The sequence below is a fragment of the Gossypium raimondii genome, chromosome 8, assembly GCF_025698545.1.
Source record: "Gossypium raimondii isolate GPD5lz chromosome 8, ASM2569854v1, whole genome shotgun sequence".
Classification (NCBI taxonomy): domain Eukaryota; kingdom Viridiplantae; phylum Streptophyta; class Magnoliopsida; order Malvales; family Malvaceae; genus Gossypium; species Gossypium raimondii.
The window spans coordinates 57,111,336-57,129,642 of NC_068572.1; the positions used below are offsets into that span (position 1 = coordinate 57,111,336).

Here is an 18,307-nt window from a genome sequence, read left to right on the forward strand (position 1 = left end):
ATAAATAACAACAAATATTACACTTATTTCACATGCCCAAATACCATAGTTAGAATTCATACACTTAACCAATAAATTAACTACCTATTAGGTTATATAGGAAACCTTATTTACTTCATATTTATATAATCATGCCATACACACATCACATTTTTAACAAGCCAATTATGTTCATACACTTAATTCATTATTTACCATTAAGCACCAAACCTTTATAGTAAATATATATACAAATACATTATAAGCTTATAGATACCTGTAACATAAATCCAATACTTGTCCATCTAACATCAAATTATTCAAACCAAACACCTATTCATCCTCACTCACAAACCATACCATATAATGCATTTTCAAATAATTTAATTACAAAGCCGAATGACCTTAACACATCCATTACTCATACCTAATTTACTTAAGTTAAATCATATCAAATCACCATAACAAAACATACTAAGCATATCATACATATATATATATAACACATAACCAAAATCACTTAAAGTTAACATTATTTACCTTACTAAAATACATCAAACATACCTCATCTACCTTATTGCCAAAACACATGAACAAAACATCACCATATATATATATATGCCATACCATGTGATTACTATCCATATAAGATTAAACCATGACCAAAACAAACTTAAGCCATAATTAAACCGAAACCGAACACAAGCAAGGAAATTAAGCCATTTTCGCATGGCTTTTATACAAACACTTTCAAATTAAACTAACTCCAAAGCTAGCCTATACATGCCATAGTTTCAAATAAATTCATTTTATAAAATACTGAAAATAGTCGATAGTGTGATAGGCTTTGCTAACGATTCCCGAGCTCGTAGCTTGACTCCAAAATCTATAAAACAGAGGTAAACAAGAACATACACACAGTAAGTTATTTATGCTTAGTAAGTTATAAGCAAAAAACATTTATAAATACATTTGCATATTAACATTAGGATAATAAGACCGACTACACATATTTTTCCGATACAAGTACATCATTTACTACAAGGGTCACACTTTAATCACACATACATATACCATATGGCCGAATATAATCGATCATTTACACATATATATTTTCACTTTTATTATCACAAATACATCAATAGGCGAATCACTTATATGATCAAATATGCTAACCCATAATTCATATTCACAAAACTTTATATCATTTCAAATAATCAACTTACATTGTTTTCATTTAAACAAATAACTAACACATACCTGAACCTGTAATTCGATTTCACATTTGGTATTTACTTCATATTGCCCGTTGAATCGTTCAAAGTTAAAAATGATACGCGGATAGTCTGAAAGCTCATACAATGCAAACGTCCCAAACGTGGTCTTATATGTAATTACATATCGATGCCACTGTCTCAGACAGGGTCTTACACGTAAACACAAGTTGATGCCAACGTCCCAGATGTGGTCTTACACGAAAAACACATATCAGAGGTCCTATGCCATGACATATTTATCCTATCTATTCCTGGGGTTCGTACGGGACTTTCGGACATTTTATCTCTATCAAAACGAGCTCGAAACATAGTTCCCCTATCTCAAATCACATTCGGCCAAACACATATATAATCGAATAATTCAATTCATCACATAACATTTATATATTATCAAGTTTAACAACATTTAAATGTCTATAGACTTACCTCGAATATTGACGGACGGAATAATCGACTATTCGTTTATTTTTGTTTTTCCCTGATCCAGTTCCATTTTCTTTGGTTCTTGATCTAAACATATTCAAATTCAACCATTTTATTCATCAAATCATTCAATTTAATCCAAAAACACATAACTGGGAAAGTTACCATTTTGCCCCTGACATTTTACACTTTTTGTAATTTAGTCCCTATTGCATAAAACTCAAAATACACAAAATTTGCATATACCATGCTAGGGCCGAATATTCATAGGCTCCATACAAGTCCATATATTTAATTTTTTTCACATTTTAGTCCCTCAAAATATTATTTTTACAATTTAACCCTAATTACTCAAATTCACCAAAAATCCAAAAACAAAACATATTAATCTAACACATATATTTCATAATTCATCAACTATCATCATAAAACTCATAAACTCATCAATGGCACATTTCAAAATCTTCATCAAAATAAAAAATTCAATGATGGGTCTTGAAGTATTTGAAGCAACGATTACAAAAACATAAAAATTATCAAAAACCGAACAAAAACTAACTTTAAATCAAGCTTCAAAGATGGCCGAATAGCTAGGTTTTTCTTCTTTTCTTTTCTTTAGTTTCGGCTAGTAGATAAAGAAATAAAAGATGATAATGACTTTTATTTGTTTTATTATAACATTATAATATAATATATATTATAACCTTTATAAATAATAAAAAAACTATATATTACAAACATAATGCCGTCCACTATCTTTTCAATGGTCAAATTGCAACATAAAACCCCCATATTAAAAGAACAACCACTAATCAGCCCTTTTAGAAATAACCACTAAATTTTTATTTTACGCGATTTAATCTTTTTATTTAATCAGACACTCAAACGGCGAAATTAAAGCACTGTACAAGCCCAATTTCGCCCGGCCCATACCAACAAAACAAAAACCAGCCCAATAACCAAAACCCTAGCAGCCCACTAGACCCAAAACAAGGAAAAATCTAGCAGAAAACAGAAGAACCCTAGGCGCCGCTCCTAGGGTCTTCTGACCTTTGGTTTTCTGCCCACCTGCTCTGCCAGCAACCACCGCCAACTGCCACTGTCACCTCCACCCACGTGCGCCCATGCCTGCAATGACAGAAAGAAAACATCAGCAAGTAAAATAGACTAAAAAAATTCATGTAAATTGGCTATAAAGCCAACAAAAAATCTTTGTAAAGGGGTTCGGAAAAAAAGAAAAAAAAAAGAGATTGAAGAAATAGAAAAGAAAATCAGTTTGAAAGGTGATATTTTTAGTCTTTTTCTCTTCGATTTGGATCTGTTCTTGCTCTTTCTTTTCTTTCACATTTAATAAAATAAAAAAGTAATAAACGAAACTTACCTGAGCCGTCGTTGTTGTGGCGTCGCCGGAGTCCGAGTTACTGAGAACGGACGAGGATGACGACTTTTGGGGTTCTCTTTCTCGGCCTTAGGGTCTTTAAAACCCGATCTTCTAAAGGCTTTTGAAAAGGGGTTTAAAAAAACCCGACCTTTCGCCTTCTGACTGCCGCCTACGGTGGCGCCGGCACCGATAATCGGCGACCGGCATGGTGGCCCGCGGCAGGGACTTTGGCCGGAGAAAAGAGGGGTGGGGAGAGTATTTTGGATGTTTTTTTTGTTTAAAACAGAGGAGAATGACAAATAAAAAAAAAGGCGGCTTAAATAGACACCCTAAACGGCGTCGTTTAAGGCTAGCACCATAGTCCAAAAACGGCATCGTTTTGACACGGATCAGGCCGACCCGACCCGACCCAATGAAGGTCCGCGTGTTTTTGTACCTGAGGGTCTATTTGTGATTTCGGCCCTTCCGCATTTTAACTATTTTACAATTAAGTTTCTTTTTTTTAATTTGATCTTGAAATTTCTTTCATGTTTCAAATTGATCCTCCTTGATGCGATGCGTTTTGAGGGCTCCGGTCTATTTACCCGTCTGGTCCCTCTCTGTTTGGCGGGAGTTGCAATTTAATCCCGTTTTTGTTTTTTTATTTCGATTTTGCCCAGTTTTTTTGTTTTTATTTCGATTTAGTCCGTTTTTAGCAAATTTATCGTTTAATTAATTATTTTAGTGTTATTATTACTATTATTATTATTATTGCTTTTATATATATAGGAACATTTTTTTATTTTTTATATATATACTTATATACATACTTTTTATATTTTATGATAATTATATACGTATATGCACATATTTACTTATAAATATATTTTATAATGCATATATACATATATTTTCATGTTTTTATAAATTTACGTACATATTTATATTCTATATATCTTTGTATTTTATGATCTACATACATATACATGTAAATACTTATATTTTTATATCTTATAATTTATATTTTTTTTCATACTTACATAATTTTATGTATATACATACATTCTTTCCCTTCATATGTACATACATATTTTTCATATTTTATATTTTTCATATATTTTCCTTTATTTTTATGTTCATTTATGTATTTATTTATATGCCCATTTTATGCTTTAGTTTATTTATTTATTTATTTGCTATGGAATGTATGATTGATTTATCATTCGTTTTGTTCATTTTTTTACATAATCATGTTTATTATTCCATCATGCACGTGAATATCATGTTTTAAAAAAAAAGAAAATATTTCAAAATAAGGCAATATTTTGCGTTTGGAAATTCGAGGAACGTGCCCTAAGGTACTGGGTTTCGATTTCTCGTTTGACCAAATGACTTAATATCCTTTTCAAAAATTTTCAAAATAAGGCAATATTTTGCGTTTGGAAATTCGAGTAACGTGCCCTAAGGTACTGGGTTTCGATTTCTCGTTCGACCAAATGACTTAATATCCTTTTCAAAAATTTTCAAAATAAGGCAATATTTTACGTTTGGAAATTCGAGGAACGTGCCCTAAGGTACTGGGTTTCGATTTCTCGTTTGACCAAATAGCTAAATATCCTTTTCAAAAAAAACTTTTCAAAAATAAGGCAATGTTTTGCGTTTGGAAATTCGAGAAATGTGCCCTAAGGTGCTGGGTTTCGATTTCACGTTTAGCCAAATTGCTGAATATCCTCTTGAATTTTAATCCATGCCATTCGAAAAATTTTTAAGGATCGTATTTTGAATTTCTTTAAAGTTTTCAGCTTTTCGACACTAAGACATTAAGTAATCAACTAGGTACCAATTTTGGGCGTATCGAGGGTGCTAATCCTTCCTCGTGCGTAACCGACTTCCGAACCCATTTTTTTGGATTTCATGGACCAAAATTGTTGTTTTAATAAAAAACAAAATCGTTTATTAAAAACAACCAGTTTTCAAGTGATCCAGTCACACCTCATCAAAAAGGATTGGTGGCGACTCCCGTTTTATCCGTTTTCGTCAAAACCCAAGTCAACCCCGTTTTTATCCAAAAAAATGGTGTCAACAGCTTGGCGACTCCGCTGGGGATTTTAAATAAGAGAGTCAAGCCACGAGTTGATTATTTCTTATTTTTTTGTCGAAAGTTGAAAATTTGATTTAAATATACGATCTTCTCATTGCATTTCATTTGTTTTGAATTATAGCTTTCATTATGCTTTGTATTTTAAATTTTTATCTCTGCATTGCATTGCATGACCGTTGGTCACACCTTTTAAGTGGGAGTGAGAAGCTATTCCTTCGTGAGGTTTTCACCTCCGTGCAGGATAGTGGATCGCTTTCGGGATACATCTGTACCTATGTCTTCGTGAGATTTTCATCTCCGTGCACCCATAGGGAAATGTATCCCCCTGAACCGAACTCGATCTGTATGAGCCTATAATGGGTGAAGATCGAGGAATCTGCTGGTTTGGGTACCCTTATTTTAGAGCCAAACCATATATAGTGAACCTTAGGGACTCACCCTCGGTAGAACTACACCGAACCCTAGTGGTACCCTGATATGTGTTTTTATTCTTTCTGAATTGTTTTGGATTATATGTTTATATCTGATACTAATCTTTGCTGTTTTACTTTGGATGCATGACATTTTAACTGCATGGCATTTCATTACAAAAGGCGTTGATTCACATTCGATTTCTAGACAGAAAGCTCATAATGGAAAACGAATTTCTTGATAAGGCTGAAAATAATGCGGTTGTCCAAACATGGTCAGAAAGAACGCAACTTGAGAAAGGTGATAGTGTAACGGAGGGGTATACATCAGAATTATGGGACTTCACTTGTATCAACGTAACTCAGAATAATCTCCAAGACTTGAAAGAAATCTGGGCTCAGTGGGATGACGAGGTCAAACAATTGTTTTACTATAATTATGGTGATTTGCCCTACTTGCTCGACATCAAAGTGGACGAGCATTTATTTCGAGCTCTGGTCCAATTTTGGAATTCTGCTTATAGCTTTTTCACCTTTGGGGAAGTAGACTTGGTGCCTACCGTGGAGGAGTATACAGCTTTGCTTTGTTGTCCAAGAATCCAAGTAGATAAAGTTTATGCTAGAACTGCCAATGTTCTCCCTTTTACAAAGAAGTTAGCAAAGATCACTGGAATGAGCGAGCAATGGGTTACGGCACGAACCAAGCAAAAAGGAGAAAATAAATGTATCCCTTGGAGAAGTTTGCGAGATCAGATTTCGGCACACCCTGATACAAAGAAGAAAGTCGATGTCCTCGCCTTGAGTATCTATGGGCAGGTTATTTTCCCCAAAGCGTTAGGACATATTGATGACACAGTTACAAATTTGTTCAATAAGCTTGACAGGGGGGTTACACCTATCCCAGCAATTCTGGCCGAAACGTTCAGATCTTTAAGTGCATGCCGAAGAGCGGGCGAAGGAAGATTCATTGGTTGTGCACAGCTCCTGTTAGCTTGGTTCCACAGCCACTTCTGGAAGGTGGATAAGGTTTCTTACAAAGTATTCTCTGAAAGGTATTCTCCTTTGAAAGAATTAGCAGCGACGCCAAGACGTGACGATATTTCTGGAGAAAGGTGGATGGCGATCCTTCAAAATCTCCGAGATGAAGATGTTGAATGGAAAGCTCCTTGGATGGTGCCTGACGAGATTTTATATCGATGTGGAGACTTCGATTGGGTTCCTTTACTCGGAATTTGGGGAGCCGTTGGATATACCCCTCTGCTCGTATTAAGACAGTATAGATCAAGGCAGTTCATACCGGCAATGCAAGGACTGGCCGAATGTGAGTTTTCTTATGGAGATAATAACTACAAGGGAAAGATTCGAGAAATGTCCAACGCTTGGAAGCAAACTCACCGGATGAAAAGATTTACCTTTGGGGCAATGATAACTCCTGAATATCATGGGTGGCGAAGTAAGAGAATTAACGACAATATTCCTGAACCAAGTCACGAAGGTAGTCAGTTAATGGAGGAGCATTTACGGGTCATCCCTTCTGAACTGGAAATATTAAAGCAAGACTTTGAAAGAAGAAATGCAGAATTAGAAAAGCAGATAGAGTGAATAGAGGAAGAAAAAATGAATTTAAGATTGGATGTAGATGTTCAGAAGCTTGAGGCGGAGCAACTAAGAAAAGGGAAAGCTAGGGTTGAAGAAGATCTTGATAGTTTAAAAATAGATTACAAGAAGATGCGGCTATCAATGAGGACTGTAGGGTTGGGAAAAACTTCGGAACAGTGGCGCAAAAAAATTCAAGAAGAGAAGAATAAGGCTGATGAATGAGAAAGGAGGTTCCAAGAAATTCAAGCACAGAACGAGACTCTGAAGAGAAGTTTATCGGAGAATCAGAAAGAGAAAGGGGAGCTAGAGAACAGAGTGATTGAATTAGAAGGATCTCTTCATCGGCACCGAAATCGGAACTCTGTGATGGAATTGAGAGCAAGCCTAAATAGAATTGAAAAGATGAAAGAAAGAACTGAAGAGTTAGAGGCAGCATTGCGAAATTGCGAGATCCGGATCGAGTATTTGGAAGCTAATGAAGATCGTCAAAACGAGCAGTTGCACTACTTTCAGAACCAAGTTAGAGATAGAGATCACATTATGGGAGAAGCTGTGGCTCAAATTCGAGAGGTTGCGGATCATCTGCAGACACTAACAGTGCAAGCTGATACGCTAAGTGTGAAGTATGAGTTGGAATCAAGCCGAGGAAAAGAGCTAGCTTCATTACTTAAGAAGATTAGAATTTTGAGCATTAGGGCAAAACCGTATATGTAATCGGACTTATGTAAAGAATTTTGTTTTTCTAATAAAGTTTTCTAAATGGAATTGAATCAAAGTCAATGCCTTTTCTTTTCGCATTTCATTTCATGCATTGCATCACATTATATGCATTAACAACCATCAAAGGACCCTAATTGAATAAAATTATTTCAATTAACCTGGAAAATCGACACTGTTACGGCACCCGTGCTAAATCAAAAATTATGGATCAAAGGATGGAAAAACTAGAACGGCTTCAAAAGGAAATGCAAGACCAGTTGCAGGTGCAATTGAAGGAACATATGGAAAAGATCCAGAAAGACATGGCGCAAAAGATGAAAGAGTCTCAAGATGACCTAATGACTAAATTGACGCAATTAATAGCCAAGGAAGCGGATAAAGGGAAAAGTCCTGTGATTTGCGATGAAGAAGGAAACAATGATGAGCCACTTTTTCCTCTAGGATTCACGCTTCCGCAAGCGCAAATTCAGATTGAACCACATCCACGAAGACCTTCTGTTTCGATTAGGCCTCAGCACTTTCAAGGTGACGCTTCAATACCGAAGAACCTTCAGGTCAGATCTGGTTCTAGTCCTGGCGATAATCTGGTTGTCCCGGACTTCGATGAAGTAGCTGAGAAAGACAAGATAAAGGAAGAGTTACCAAAGCAGTTTGAGGAGAAATGGAAATGGATTGAAGAGAAATTTAGGGCGATAGAAAGTATCGACAGCTATCGTGGAATAGATGCGAAAGATCTGAGCTTAATTCCGAATTTGGTGCTTCCTTACAAATTTAAGATGCCGGAATTCGAGAAATATAATGGGACCAGTAGCCCAGAAGCTCATATTACTATGTTCTACAGGAGAATGATGGGGTATATTAATAATGATCAATTATTAATACACTGCTTTCTGGATAGTCTTATAGGTGCGGCATTAAAATGGTACAATCAGCTAAGCCGGACCAAAATTGCTACTTGGAGAGATTTGGCACAGGCTATTTTTTATATATATACTTATATACATACTTTTTATATTTTATGATAATTATATACGTATATGCACATATTTACTTATATATATATATTTTATAATGCATATATACATATATTTTTCATGTTTTTATAAATTTACGTACATATTTATATTCTATATATCTTTGTATTTTATGATCTACATACATATACATGTAAATACTTATATTTTATATCTTATAATTTATATTTTTTCATACTTACATAATTTTATGTATATACATACATTTTTCCCTTCATATGTACGTACATATTTTTCATATTTTATAATTTTCATATATTTTCCTTTATTTTTATGTTCATTTATGTATTTATTTATATGCCCATTTTATGCTTTAGTTTATTTTATTTATTTATTTGCTATGGAATGTATGATTGATTTATCATTCGTTTTGTTCATTTTTTACATAATCATGTTTATTATTCCATCATGCACGTGAATATCATGTTTTAAAAAAAAAAGAAAATATTTCAAAATAAGGCAATATTTTGCGTTTGGAAATTCGAGGAACGTGCCCTAAGGTACTAGGTTTCGATTTCTCGTTCGACCAAATGACTTAATATCCTTTTCAAAAATTTTCAAAATAAGGCAATATTTTGCGTTTGGAAATTCGAGAACGTGCCCTAAGGTCTTGGGTTTGATTTCTCGTTCGACCAAATGACTTAATATCCTTTTCAAAAATTTTCAAAATAAGGCAATATTTTACGTTTAGAAATTCGAGGAACGTGCCCTAAGGTACTGGGTTTCGATTTCTCGTTTGACCAAATAGCTAAATATCCTTTTCAAAAAAAACTTTTCAAAAATAAGGCAATGTTTTGCGTTTGGAAATTCGAGAAATGTGCCCTAAGGTGCTGGGTTTCGATTTCACGTTTAGCCAAATTGCTGAATATCCTCTTGAATTTTAATCCATGCCATTCGAAAATTTTTTAAGGATCGTATTTTGAATTTCTTTAAAGTTTTCAGCTTTTCGACACTAAGACATTAAGTAATCAACTAGGTACCAATTTTGGGCGTATCGAGGGTGCTAATCCTTCCTCGTGCATAACCGACTTCCGAACCCATTTTTTTGGATTTCATGGACCAAAATTGTTGTTTTAATAAAAAAAATTGTTTATTAAAAACAACCAGTTTTCAAGGTGATCCAATCACACCTCATCAAAAAGGATTGGTGGCGACTCCCGTTTTATCCGTTTTCGTCAAAACCCAAGTCGACCCCGTTTTTCATCCAAAAAAATGGTGTCAACAAGCACGAAATTTTCACACAAGTAAATTCACACATAATAAACACAGAAAAAAATTTTAAAATATTTTTCTAACTCGGATTCGTGGTCTCGAAACCACCGTTCCGGTTAGGGTCATAATCGGGCTATTACAATATCAACAAGCTGTAATTAGGCATCCAAAACAAGCCAAAATAAGTGTATTCATGCATTCAATATACTCAAATGTATAACTAACTTATATGCATTTTTGTACCCAAAGTATACCAAGCTAATTTGCTTTATTTCAAACCAAGTCACTTCCCTGCCAAAACATACCATTTGGTGCCAAAATGTATTTCAAATACTAACATATTTAAATATATATATACCTTATATATTAAAGTGCCGATTCATGATAAATTCATCACATTCCAAATCACATGTATAAAATGCACATTAGCTAACATTTTACCTTTCGCCATACAACCAGAAACCAAACCACACATCAACCATATAACACAAATATGCACAAATCAAAATGTGTCAAAACACAAGCCAAATAAGTGGCTAATCTCAACAAAATTCATATAGGCCAACATTAACCAGATTACCTATACATGCCATTATAACCAAAATCAAAACATCCGAAAGTACCAATAGAAATGATGGATAGTGTGATATATCTCCGATAAGCTTCCAACCCGATCGAGCTTCCGATAATCTAGAAAGTAAAGGAAAACAACTACGTAAACAATGAATGCTTAGTAAGCTCGTATAAACTTTAATCATATCAATTCATTTCAAATATGAAATTTATACATATCAAGAATAATCCAATATTGATACCGCAATACTCGTGAAGTTATATTCAATAACTCACAAGGTGAACAAATCCACCGCATCACTTATACATATTATTCCTAGCATATTAGGATTTTAAGCAACTTTAACTCTTCCAAATTTCTTTATTTTCATTTGCATTTCTTTACTTTCCACACTTATTCCATATGCATAATGTAATACCCAATTTTGCCCCGGGGCCCATTCAGAATAAGCAGAAAAAAAACAAAAAAATAATAATAAATAAAATTCAATCCAAAAACAGTCCATTTACATTAGCCCAGATCAATTTACACAAAAATAATAATAATACAAACTCTAGCCCCAAAATATAACAAGACCTAATACAAATAGCCCATTAATCTATCCCGACCTAAACCCGATTCTAAGCCCAGCAAACCAACTCAGCCCAAATGGCCCAACACTAGAATACATAGTAGTAAACCGTAGCAGCATTCAGCCCCAGTGCGCGCCGTAGTAGCCTCCACGCACGCGTTGAGCTTCCACCCCACGCACGCCCAATGAGAATTTTTTCGATTTTTGCTATTTATTTTATTCGATTTTTTCGGTTCTTTGTCGAATGAGGATATAAGAACCGAAAACCCTTTGTATTTCTCCCTTACGCATTCAAAATACAAAAAAGAATCAGAAATACTGAAAGGTGATTTTTCTGGGTTTATATTCTTTTTCATTTTACCAGTTATTCGTTTCCTTTCTTTTCTTTCTTTTATTTATTTTTGTGTTCATTAATCGGGAGAGAAGAGAAGAGATAACAGTAAAAGAAAGGACGTACCTGGTGACCGCATCCTCTCTCTCTCCGTCGTCATCAGAGTTGAGTGGGGGTTGGAGGGTCTGAGAAGAGGATTCGTCGAGCGGCACAAAGTTTTTAGTTTAGGTTTTGTTATTAAAAGTGATAGGGTTTTTTAGGTTTATTTTATTCTTAAGCACAGAATTTTAAACGTCACCGTTTGTTGCTAATGCAATGGCTTCAAAACGGTGTCGTTTTGATGACCCGATCCAAACGCTGACCCGATCCGGGAAGGATCTGCGCATTATGGATCGTTTGGTTTATTTATTTAATAGGTCCTTATGCGTTTACTGGAATGGCAATTTAATTTCTTTAATCATTTGTAATTATACCGTGTATTTAACTTAGTTTTCATTTAGGTCCAAACTTGAACGCTGTCGTTTTTGTGATGGATTGTGATGCTTGTGTTTAGCCGCTGGTTTCGTCCTTCAGTTTTGAAATAAATTTTAATTTAGTACAAATTTAGTTTTCTTTCTTAAAATTCAGAAATATTTTAATTGTAATTAATCCTACTTGCATATATTATAAAGTCTAACATTATTTGTAATATTTGATTTTCATAATGTTTTAAATCTACTATTATTATAATTTAAAATATAATAAACCATCATTTTAGTTTGTATTTCATATTTTAAGTTCATTATATAATAAAATTTTGAATTTACTATATATTTATTTAATTTTGTTTTTTTTCTTTTAGGTTCAAACTTTATTTAAGCTCCAATTTTAAACTTTTTAATATTTTTCTTATAATTGTTGTTATCACTTTTCAAAGTTGTTTTATTATATTTAATTTTATCTTCAAAAATGTTTTTAAAATAAATTAATTCCTATTTTAATTCATTTTAACATTACTTTGATATTTAGTATGATATTGTTTTAAAAAAACATAATACATAATTTTTTAAATTATTATCAATATGTTTTAAATTTATCAATATTATTTTAAAATATATAATTTATATGAAATTATTTTTAGTATATATATGTATATAAAGTATATCATTAATTTCGGATTAACCTTTTTTATATGATTTTTATACATAAATGTTTCATTTCTTAAACCTTATTTATTCGTTTTATGGGTTGTTAAATTGTTAATATGGACGTTTGTATGATATGATTAAGGTCAATGTTTTTATTTGCCTATTATTTATTTAATTGCTTGTAATTTAAGTTTAAATTGTTATTTATCTTTTACATTACATGTATCGTGATTCAATCATGTTCCATTTGTAAGAGTTGAATTTTATTAAAGCATTATAATCGTTTTATTTCATGATTCTTAAAAAAGGCTTGGTGTTCATAGGTTCTCGAGAGAATTGTGCCCTAACTTACTGGGCTTCAATTCTTCTCGATGAATTTAGATAATCAAGTGTTCATTTTATTAAAATCATACAATTATTAAAACAAAATTCTTAAGATTTCAAAATGTTGGATCCTATCTTACTGGATACGACATTTTGTTATCTCGATTTTAAAATAAAGGCAATATTTTATGTTTAAGAATTTCGAGAAATTGAACCCTAACTTACTGGATTCTGATTTCTCGATTGACTTAGATAATCAAATATCCTTCTTAAAACATGTTTTAAAAAAATTTAAAAGGAACGAATCTAACTTTGAAGATTGAACTGTTGCACTCTAACTCACTGAGTGTGGCGGTCTATTTCTTTGAAATGGGTCCGTCTATTTAACCAATTCAATTATTTAAGCTTTCATTTCATGGGATTGTATTTAAAAATCTTTTCAAGTTTCGACACTAAGACATTAAATAATCAATTCGGTACCAATTTTGGGCGTTACAAGGGTGCTAACCCTTCCTCGTGCGTAACCGACTTCAGAACCTATTTTCTCAAATCTCGTAGACCAAAATCGTTTTAAGGTGAGCCGATCACACCCCAATAAAGGATTGGTGGCGACTCCAATTTTCATTTTTAATAAGTCGATAACTAAATTTTTTGTTTTCGAAAAATGGTTTTGACACATAACATACCAGTCATAAACATATCATTCAACCATAGCCACAAGCTAATGCATCTAAACATAGCCTTTTTCGAATTAATCACCTGATAAGTCATTTCATAAGAAATTGTATAACTTAAACCTTACCACTCATTCATGAGCACAAGTATATTTTCATTTGAGCACTTACCCTTTCAACACATCATATAATAAACATATTACTATTTAACCAGTAACTTGGCACTTGTCTAAGCGTCAACAACAACCCTTGTTAGCATACTTGAACTTATTTCATATAAATTCAACATTGATAAACTTATTTTATCAACGTATCACACTTGAGTTTATTACTCATCACAACATACATAATTTCCATGTATCAACATATCAAGAAATTGATATCTATACATATCATGACACATATCATTCCCTTACTATTTCTTCATATACATATATCATCCAAAAACAACTCCTATTATTTTACCATTCGAAGAACAACTTACGGATATGAATACATCGCTTTCAAAAACCCGAAGGCTAAACAGAAGCTCATGAAAGCTAAACAGAAAGTAAACACGAAAGTTTGCAACAAATGTTGAACCTTGGTTTACTTGGGTAATTTACCGTCAATTCATCCTTTACATTCGAAGTGCCATAACCCAGTTATGGTCTTATCATCAGAATGCCATAGCCAGCTATGGTCTTACATATAAACACTGCCATGGTCCAACCATGGTCTTACGTTCATAGTGCCATAACCCAGTTATGGTCTTACCATCAGAATGCCATAGCTCAGCTATGGTCTAACATATAAATATTGCAATGGTCCAACCATTGTCTTACGTTCATAGTGCCATAACCCGGTTATGGTCTTATCCATCAATTCATCCTTTGCCACAGAACGATTGTACTCAATCTCGCGTTCAATCCAAACTGAGTATTAAATTCGATAATATATTTCCAATAATAATTCAATTCCAACAATAGAACACACATATATATAGAATATCCATCACCAAATAACATTCACTTTAATCAAAATTATACAGAATATAGTTCATACGAACTTACCAGGCTAAATTGCAAAAATACCAAGATATAGGGGCATTTTGGTAATTTTCCATTTCCCTCGATTTTCCACCCGATCTTGATCTAAATTAATATTTCATTCAATTTATTAATTTAAATAATAAAACAATTCATTTCATGTAATTTGGTATTTTTGACATTATTACAAAATTGCCTCTAAAATTTTACTTTTATTCAATTTAGTCCCTGAGCCCAAATCATGCAAATTAACCATTTTTAATGCAAATCCATGCCAACAGAATATTCATGGCATTCAATACAGCCCAATTTTGCAATAATTTCACAACAAAACCTTGTATTTTTACTATTTCAACCATTTAGTCCCTAATCGAGAAATTCATCAAAAACACTTAATAAAATACTTTTAATTAACAAATAATATCTCAAATTCATCATTTAACATCAAGAATAATATATATTCATCAATGGAAACATCCAAAATCTTTAACAAAATCAAAAACAAATGTAAGATTTAATTGGACTTAATTGTAACAATCTCAAAAACATAAAAACTATTAAAAATGGAGCTAAATTTAACTTACCTGCAGCAAAAATATGAAAACCAACTTGAGCTCTCCCCCTTCTCTAGTTTTAAACCGAAAATTGGAGAAGAAAAGCCTAGAATGCTTTTAAATTTTACCATTGTTTCTTTTTATTTTATTATTATTTTTATTCATATGCCGCCTCATACATTAATTTAGGCATATTTATCACTTAAGTCCCTCCTTATTTATTAATCAAGCCATTTAGTCACATTATTATAATTAGCAAGTTTTACACAATTTTCAATTTAGTCTTTTTTAATTAATTAAGCTGTTAAAACGTTAAAATCTTTCAACGAAACTTAAATACTACCTTAATGACACTCGTAAATATTTATAAAAATATTTATGACTCAGTTTATAGAAACGAGGTCCCGTTACCTTATTTTCTAAAACCACTTGAACTAGGGTTTTATCACTCGAATCTAATAATTCGTTGTAAGACATAAATTACTAATTCAAAAAAAAATTAAACCATATTTGACTCGTAAATATTAAATAATAAAATTTACGAGCTTACTCGCCAGATTTGGTGGCGTCGAACTACTGTTTCCAATATCACTGAAAATCGGGCTGTTACAGTTATGGGTAATTCTAGGTATTGTGTTAAAAAGAGCAGATATGATCAAAACTTATAATAAGATGATTAAAAAGAATTACTTTTTTATTGAAATTAAAAAAAGTAGTTTATATTTTTTGTTGATTTACATTTTCTACTTTTTATTGCCACGAGAGTTGCAACTTTAGTGTCTCATGCAATTTCAAGTAGGTGTTAAATTGTAATGGAATTTGACTCAAAATAAAAAAAAGTTGTATATAAAGTCAAATTGAATAAATATATTAAAGGTTAGAGGCTAATTTATTATAAAACCCCAAATAAGTACTTAACGAAATCTAAGTATAATACATAAACTTCTATGGCATTTTACTAATAATTTGCTTGGTTTATGAAAAAAGTGAATTTTTTATTAATAAATATATTGGATGTAATGGATGGTGGAGAAAGTAGAAAAAGCCTTGGAATATTAAAGGATTGGTTGGGACCAAAATATTAATTAATTTGGGTTTAAGACTAATTTTTGGTTGCTCACATTATTCAATTGGTGTTACGCAATAAATTATTCCACATATCACAAAAATTAAAAGTAATTTATAAATCGAATAAAAATAGAACTCCGTTCCCTTCCCTTCCATCTTGCCACCATTAGCTTCGTTCCCACCATCTTCACCACCACCTTTGTTCTTCTTCTTCCCTCCGTCGCCGCCCTCCTTGCCATCCTTCTCTTTCTTAGGAGCTACAATCTCAACATGCTTCTTCAGCTTGTCCTTCAAAGCCTTAGCCAAGGCCTTAATATCCATAGTCCCTTTAACTCTGACCATCTCCTTCTGCCTGTCTACTTTGAACTCTCGGACACCTGCGATGCCGTTAAAAACAATATGTATCAAAAGTCAGAATCGAACGCAAGAATTTCAACGCCGTAAGAGCAACAGAAAATTGTAAAGGTCATCACCTTTGGTTTCAGAGACAATTTTGCTAATCCTATCAAAGCATCCATTACACTGGCATCCAAATTGCACCTTCAAATCCGCCGTCCTTACCGGGGCCTGAACAAAGATAATAAATAGCAAGCTTAAATTACATAATTTTTTTTTAAAACTTAAACCTCAAGAAAGTAAGTAACAAAATTTTGAAATGATATAGAAAATATGGGATTTTGTACCTTTTTGGGTTTTTTGTCTGATTTATTATCAGAATCCTGGTTTTTCTGTTGGTCAGGTTTGAAAACAGAGGTTGAAGAACTCTTTTCCTTCATTTTCCCATCCCCTCCTCCTTGCTTGTTTCCGTTCTTTTTCTGCAACAAACACGAAGAATAACCATAACACTAAATCATATTAATTATGAACCAGAAAACGAAATGAAAGATGATGAAAAGAGTAAAAAAAGAGAAAGAGAAACGGAGTTGGGGAGTGTAGTGCTAACTCACCTCTCCCATTGCGAGTGGTAAGTGATGACTTGAAATATGAGAGGAAAAAAAGGAGATGGAGTATTTTATAGAGGGGATGGATGGTTCAAAACGCGTGGAATGAAGGTCGGCAGGCTACGTGCGGTACTTCAAGGAAAAAGTGGTGGGGTTCAAAAGTAAAGAATTGGAGGTTCTTGGCTGTTTCTTTCTCTGTGTATTGGAGGTCTTGGTCCTAAGGGTATATTAATCCACTCCCTCCCCCGTCACCTGTTCACTCTTGCATTGCCTTTAGTTCCACCTGAACCACAGTGGTGTACCCAGTGACCTTACCTAAACCCACATTTCAACTGGATTTTGTATTTTCTTTATTACTCACACATAGAGGTGATTTCGGGCAGGGCCGGTCCCGGAAAAATTTTAAGCCCGTTTCCTAGGTTGGTCTGGCCAAAAATATGGGCCTAAATTTTTGTTCAAGCCCGGCTCGAAAGAAAATTGCTAAGTCCGAGTCCGGCTCGGCCCATATTAAATTTTACAACACCAAAAATGTATATATATATATATATCTATATTTTATTAAAAATAAAAAAAACTACATATATTTAATATATAATTCGGGCCGGGCCAGGCCTGGGCAAAAAAGTTTTACCTGAGCCCGGCCCAATTTCTAAACGGGTCTCTTTTTTTGTCCAAACCCATATTTCAGACTTATATTTTTACCCAAACTCTCTCATCTTTCGGGCGGTCCGTCGAGCCGGGCCGGGCCGCCCAACCCATAATCACCTCTACTCACACACACCCATTTAGACTATCACAAGCTTTTTTTTGAATATGAAAAAATTGTGAAAAAATTACAAATGTAACCAAGGATTTTTTTTGAATAAATTAAAAGCTTTTTCATATTTTCAATAAAAAAATATAAAAAAATTGTGAAAAATTAAAATCTCTTTCATATCTTTAATAAAAAATTACAAACCGTGGCCGGAGTTTGGTGTTTCTTTTGAATCGAATGAGTAAA

At 33.2% G+C, this 18,307-nt stretch overlaps 2 protein-coding genes across 2 annotated transcripts; one reads left to right on the forward strand and one right to left on the reverse strand.

The window, feature by feature from the left end:
* Nucleotides 1-5,772: 5,772 nt before the first annotated feature.
* Nucleotides 5,773-7,152, forward strand: LOC105793447 (uncharacterized). Its single transcript, XM_012622356.2, has one exon. The coding sequence runs from the start codon at nt 5,773-5,775 to the stop codon at nt 7,150-7,152; it is 1,380 nt and encodes a 459-aa protein (XP_012477810.2).
* A 9,199-nt stretch (nt 7,153-16,351) lies between these two features.
* Nucleotides 16,352-17,420, reverse strand: LOC105792412 (heavy metal-associated isoprenylated plant protein 3). The gene is made up of 4 exons (XM_012620992.2): nt 17,314-17,420; nt 17,050-17,181; nt 16,840-16,933; nt 16,352-16,743 (listed from the first exon to the last, which is right to left on the reverse strand). Exons 1-4 carry the CDS (start codon nt 17,320-17,322, stop codon nt 16,421-16,423), a joined length of 558 nt encoding a protein of 185 aa, XP_012476446.1. The 5' UTR covers nt 17,323-17,420; the 3' UTR covers nt 16,352-16,420.
* Nucleotides 17,421-18,307: the final 887 nt, after the last annotated feature.

Excerpts from the sequence above, each read along its gene's own strand:
- LOC105792412 (XM_012620992.2), bottom strand. Across the intron at positions 16,934-17,049 it reads CAGACAAAAAACCCAAAAAG|GCCCCGGTAAGGACGGCGGA; the intron begins GTACAAAATCCC and ends ATCTTTGTTCAG. Across the intron at positions 16,744-16,839 it reads AATTGTCTCTGAAACCAAAG|GTGTCCGAGAGTTCAAAGTA; the intron begins GTGATGACCTTT and ends ACGGCATCGCAG.
- LOC105793447 (XM_012622356.2), top strand. The coding sequence starts at position 5,773 with ATGGAAAACGAATTTCTTGATAAGGCTGAAAATAATGCGGTTGTCCAA.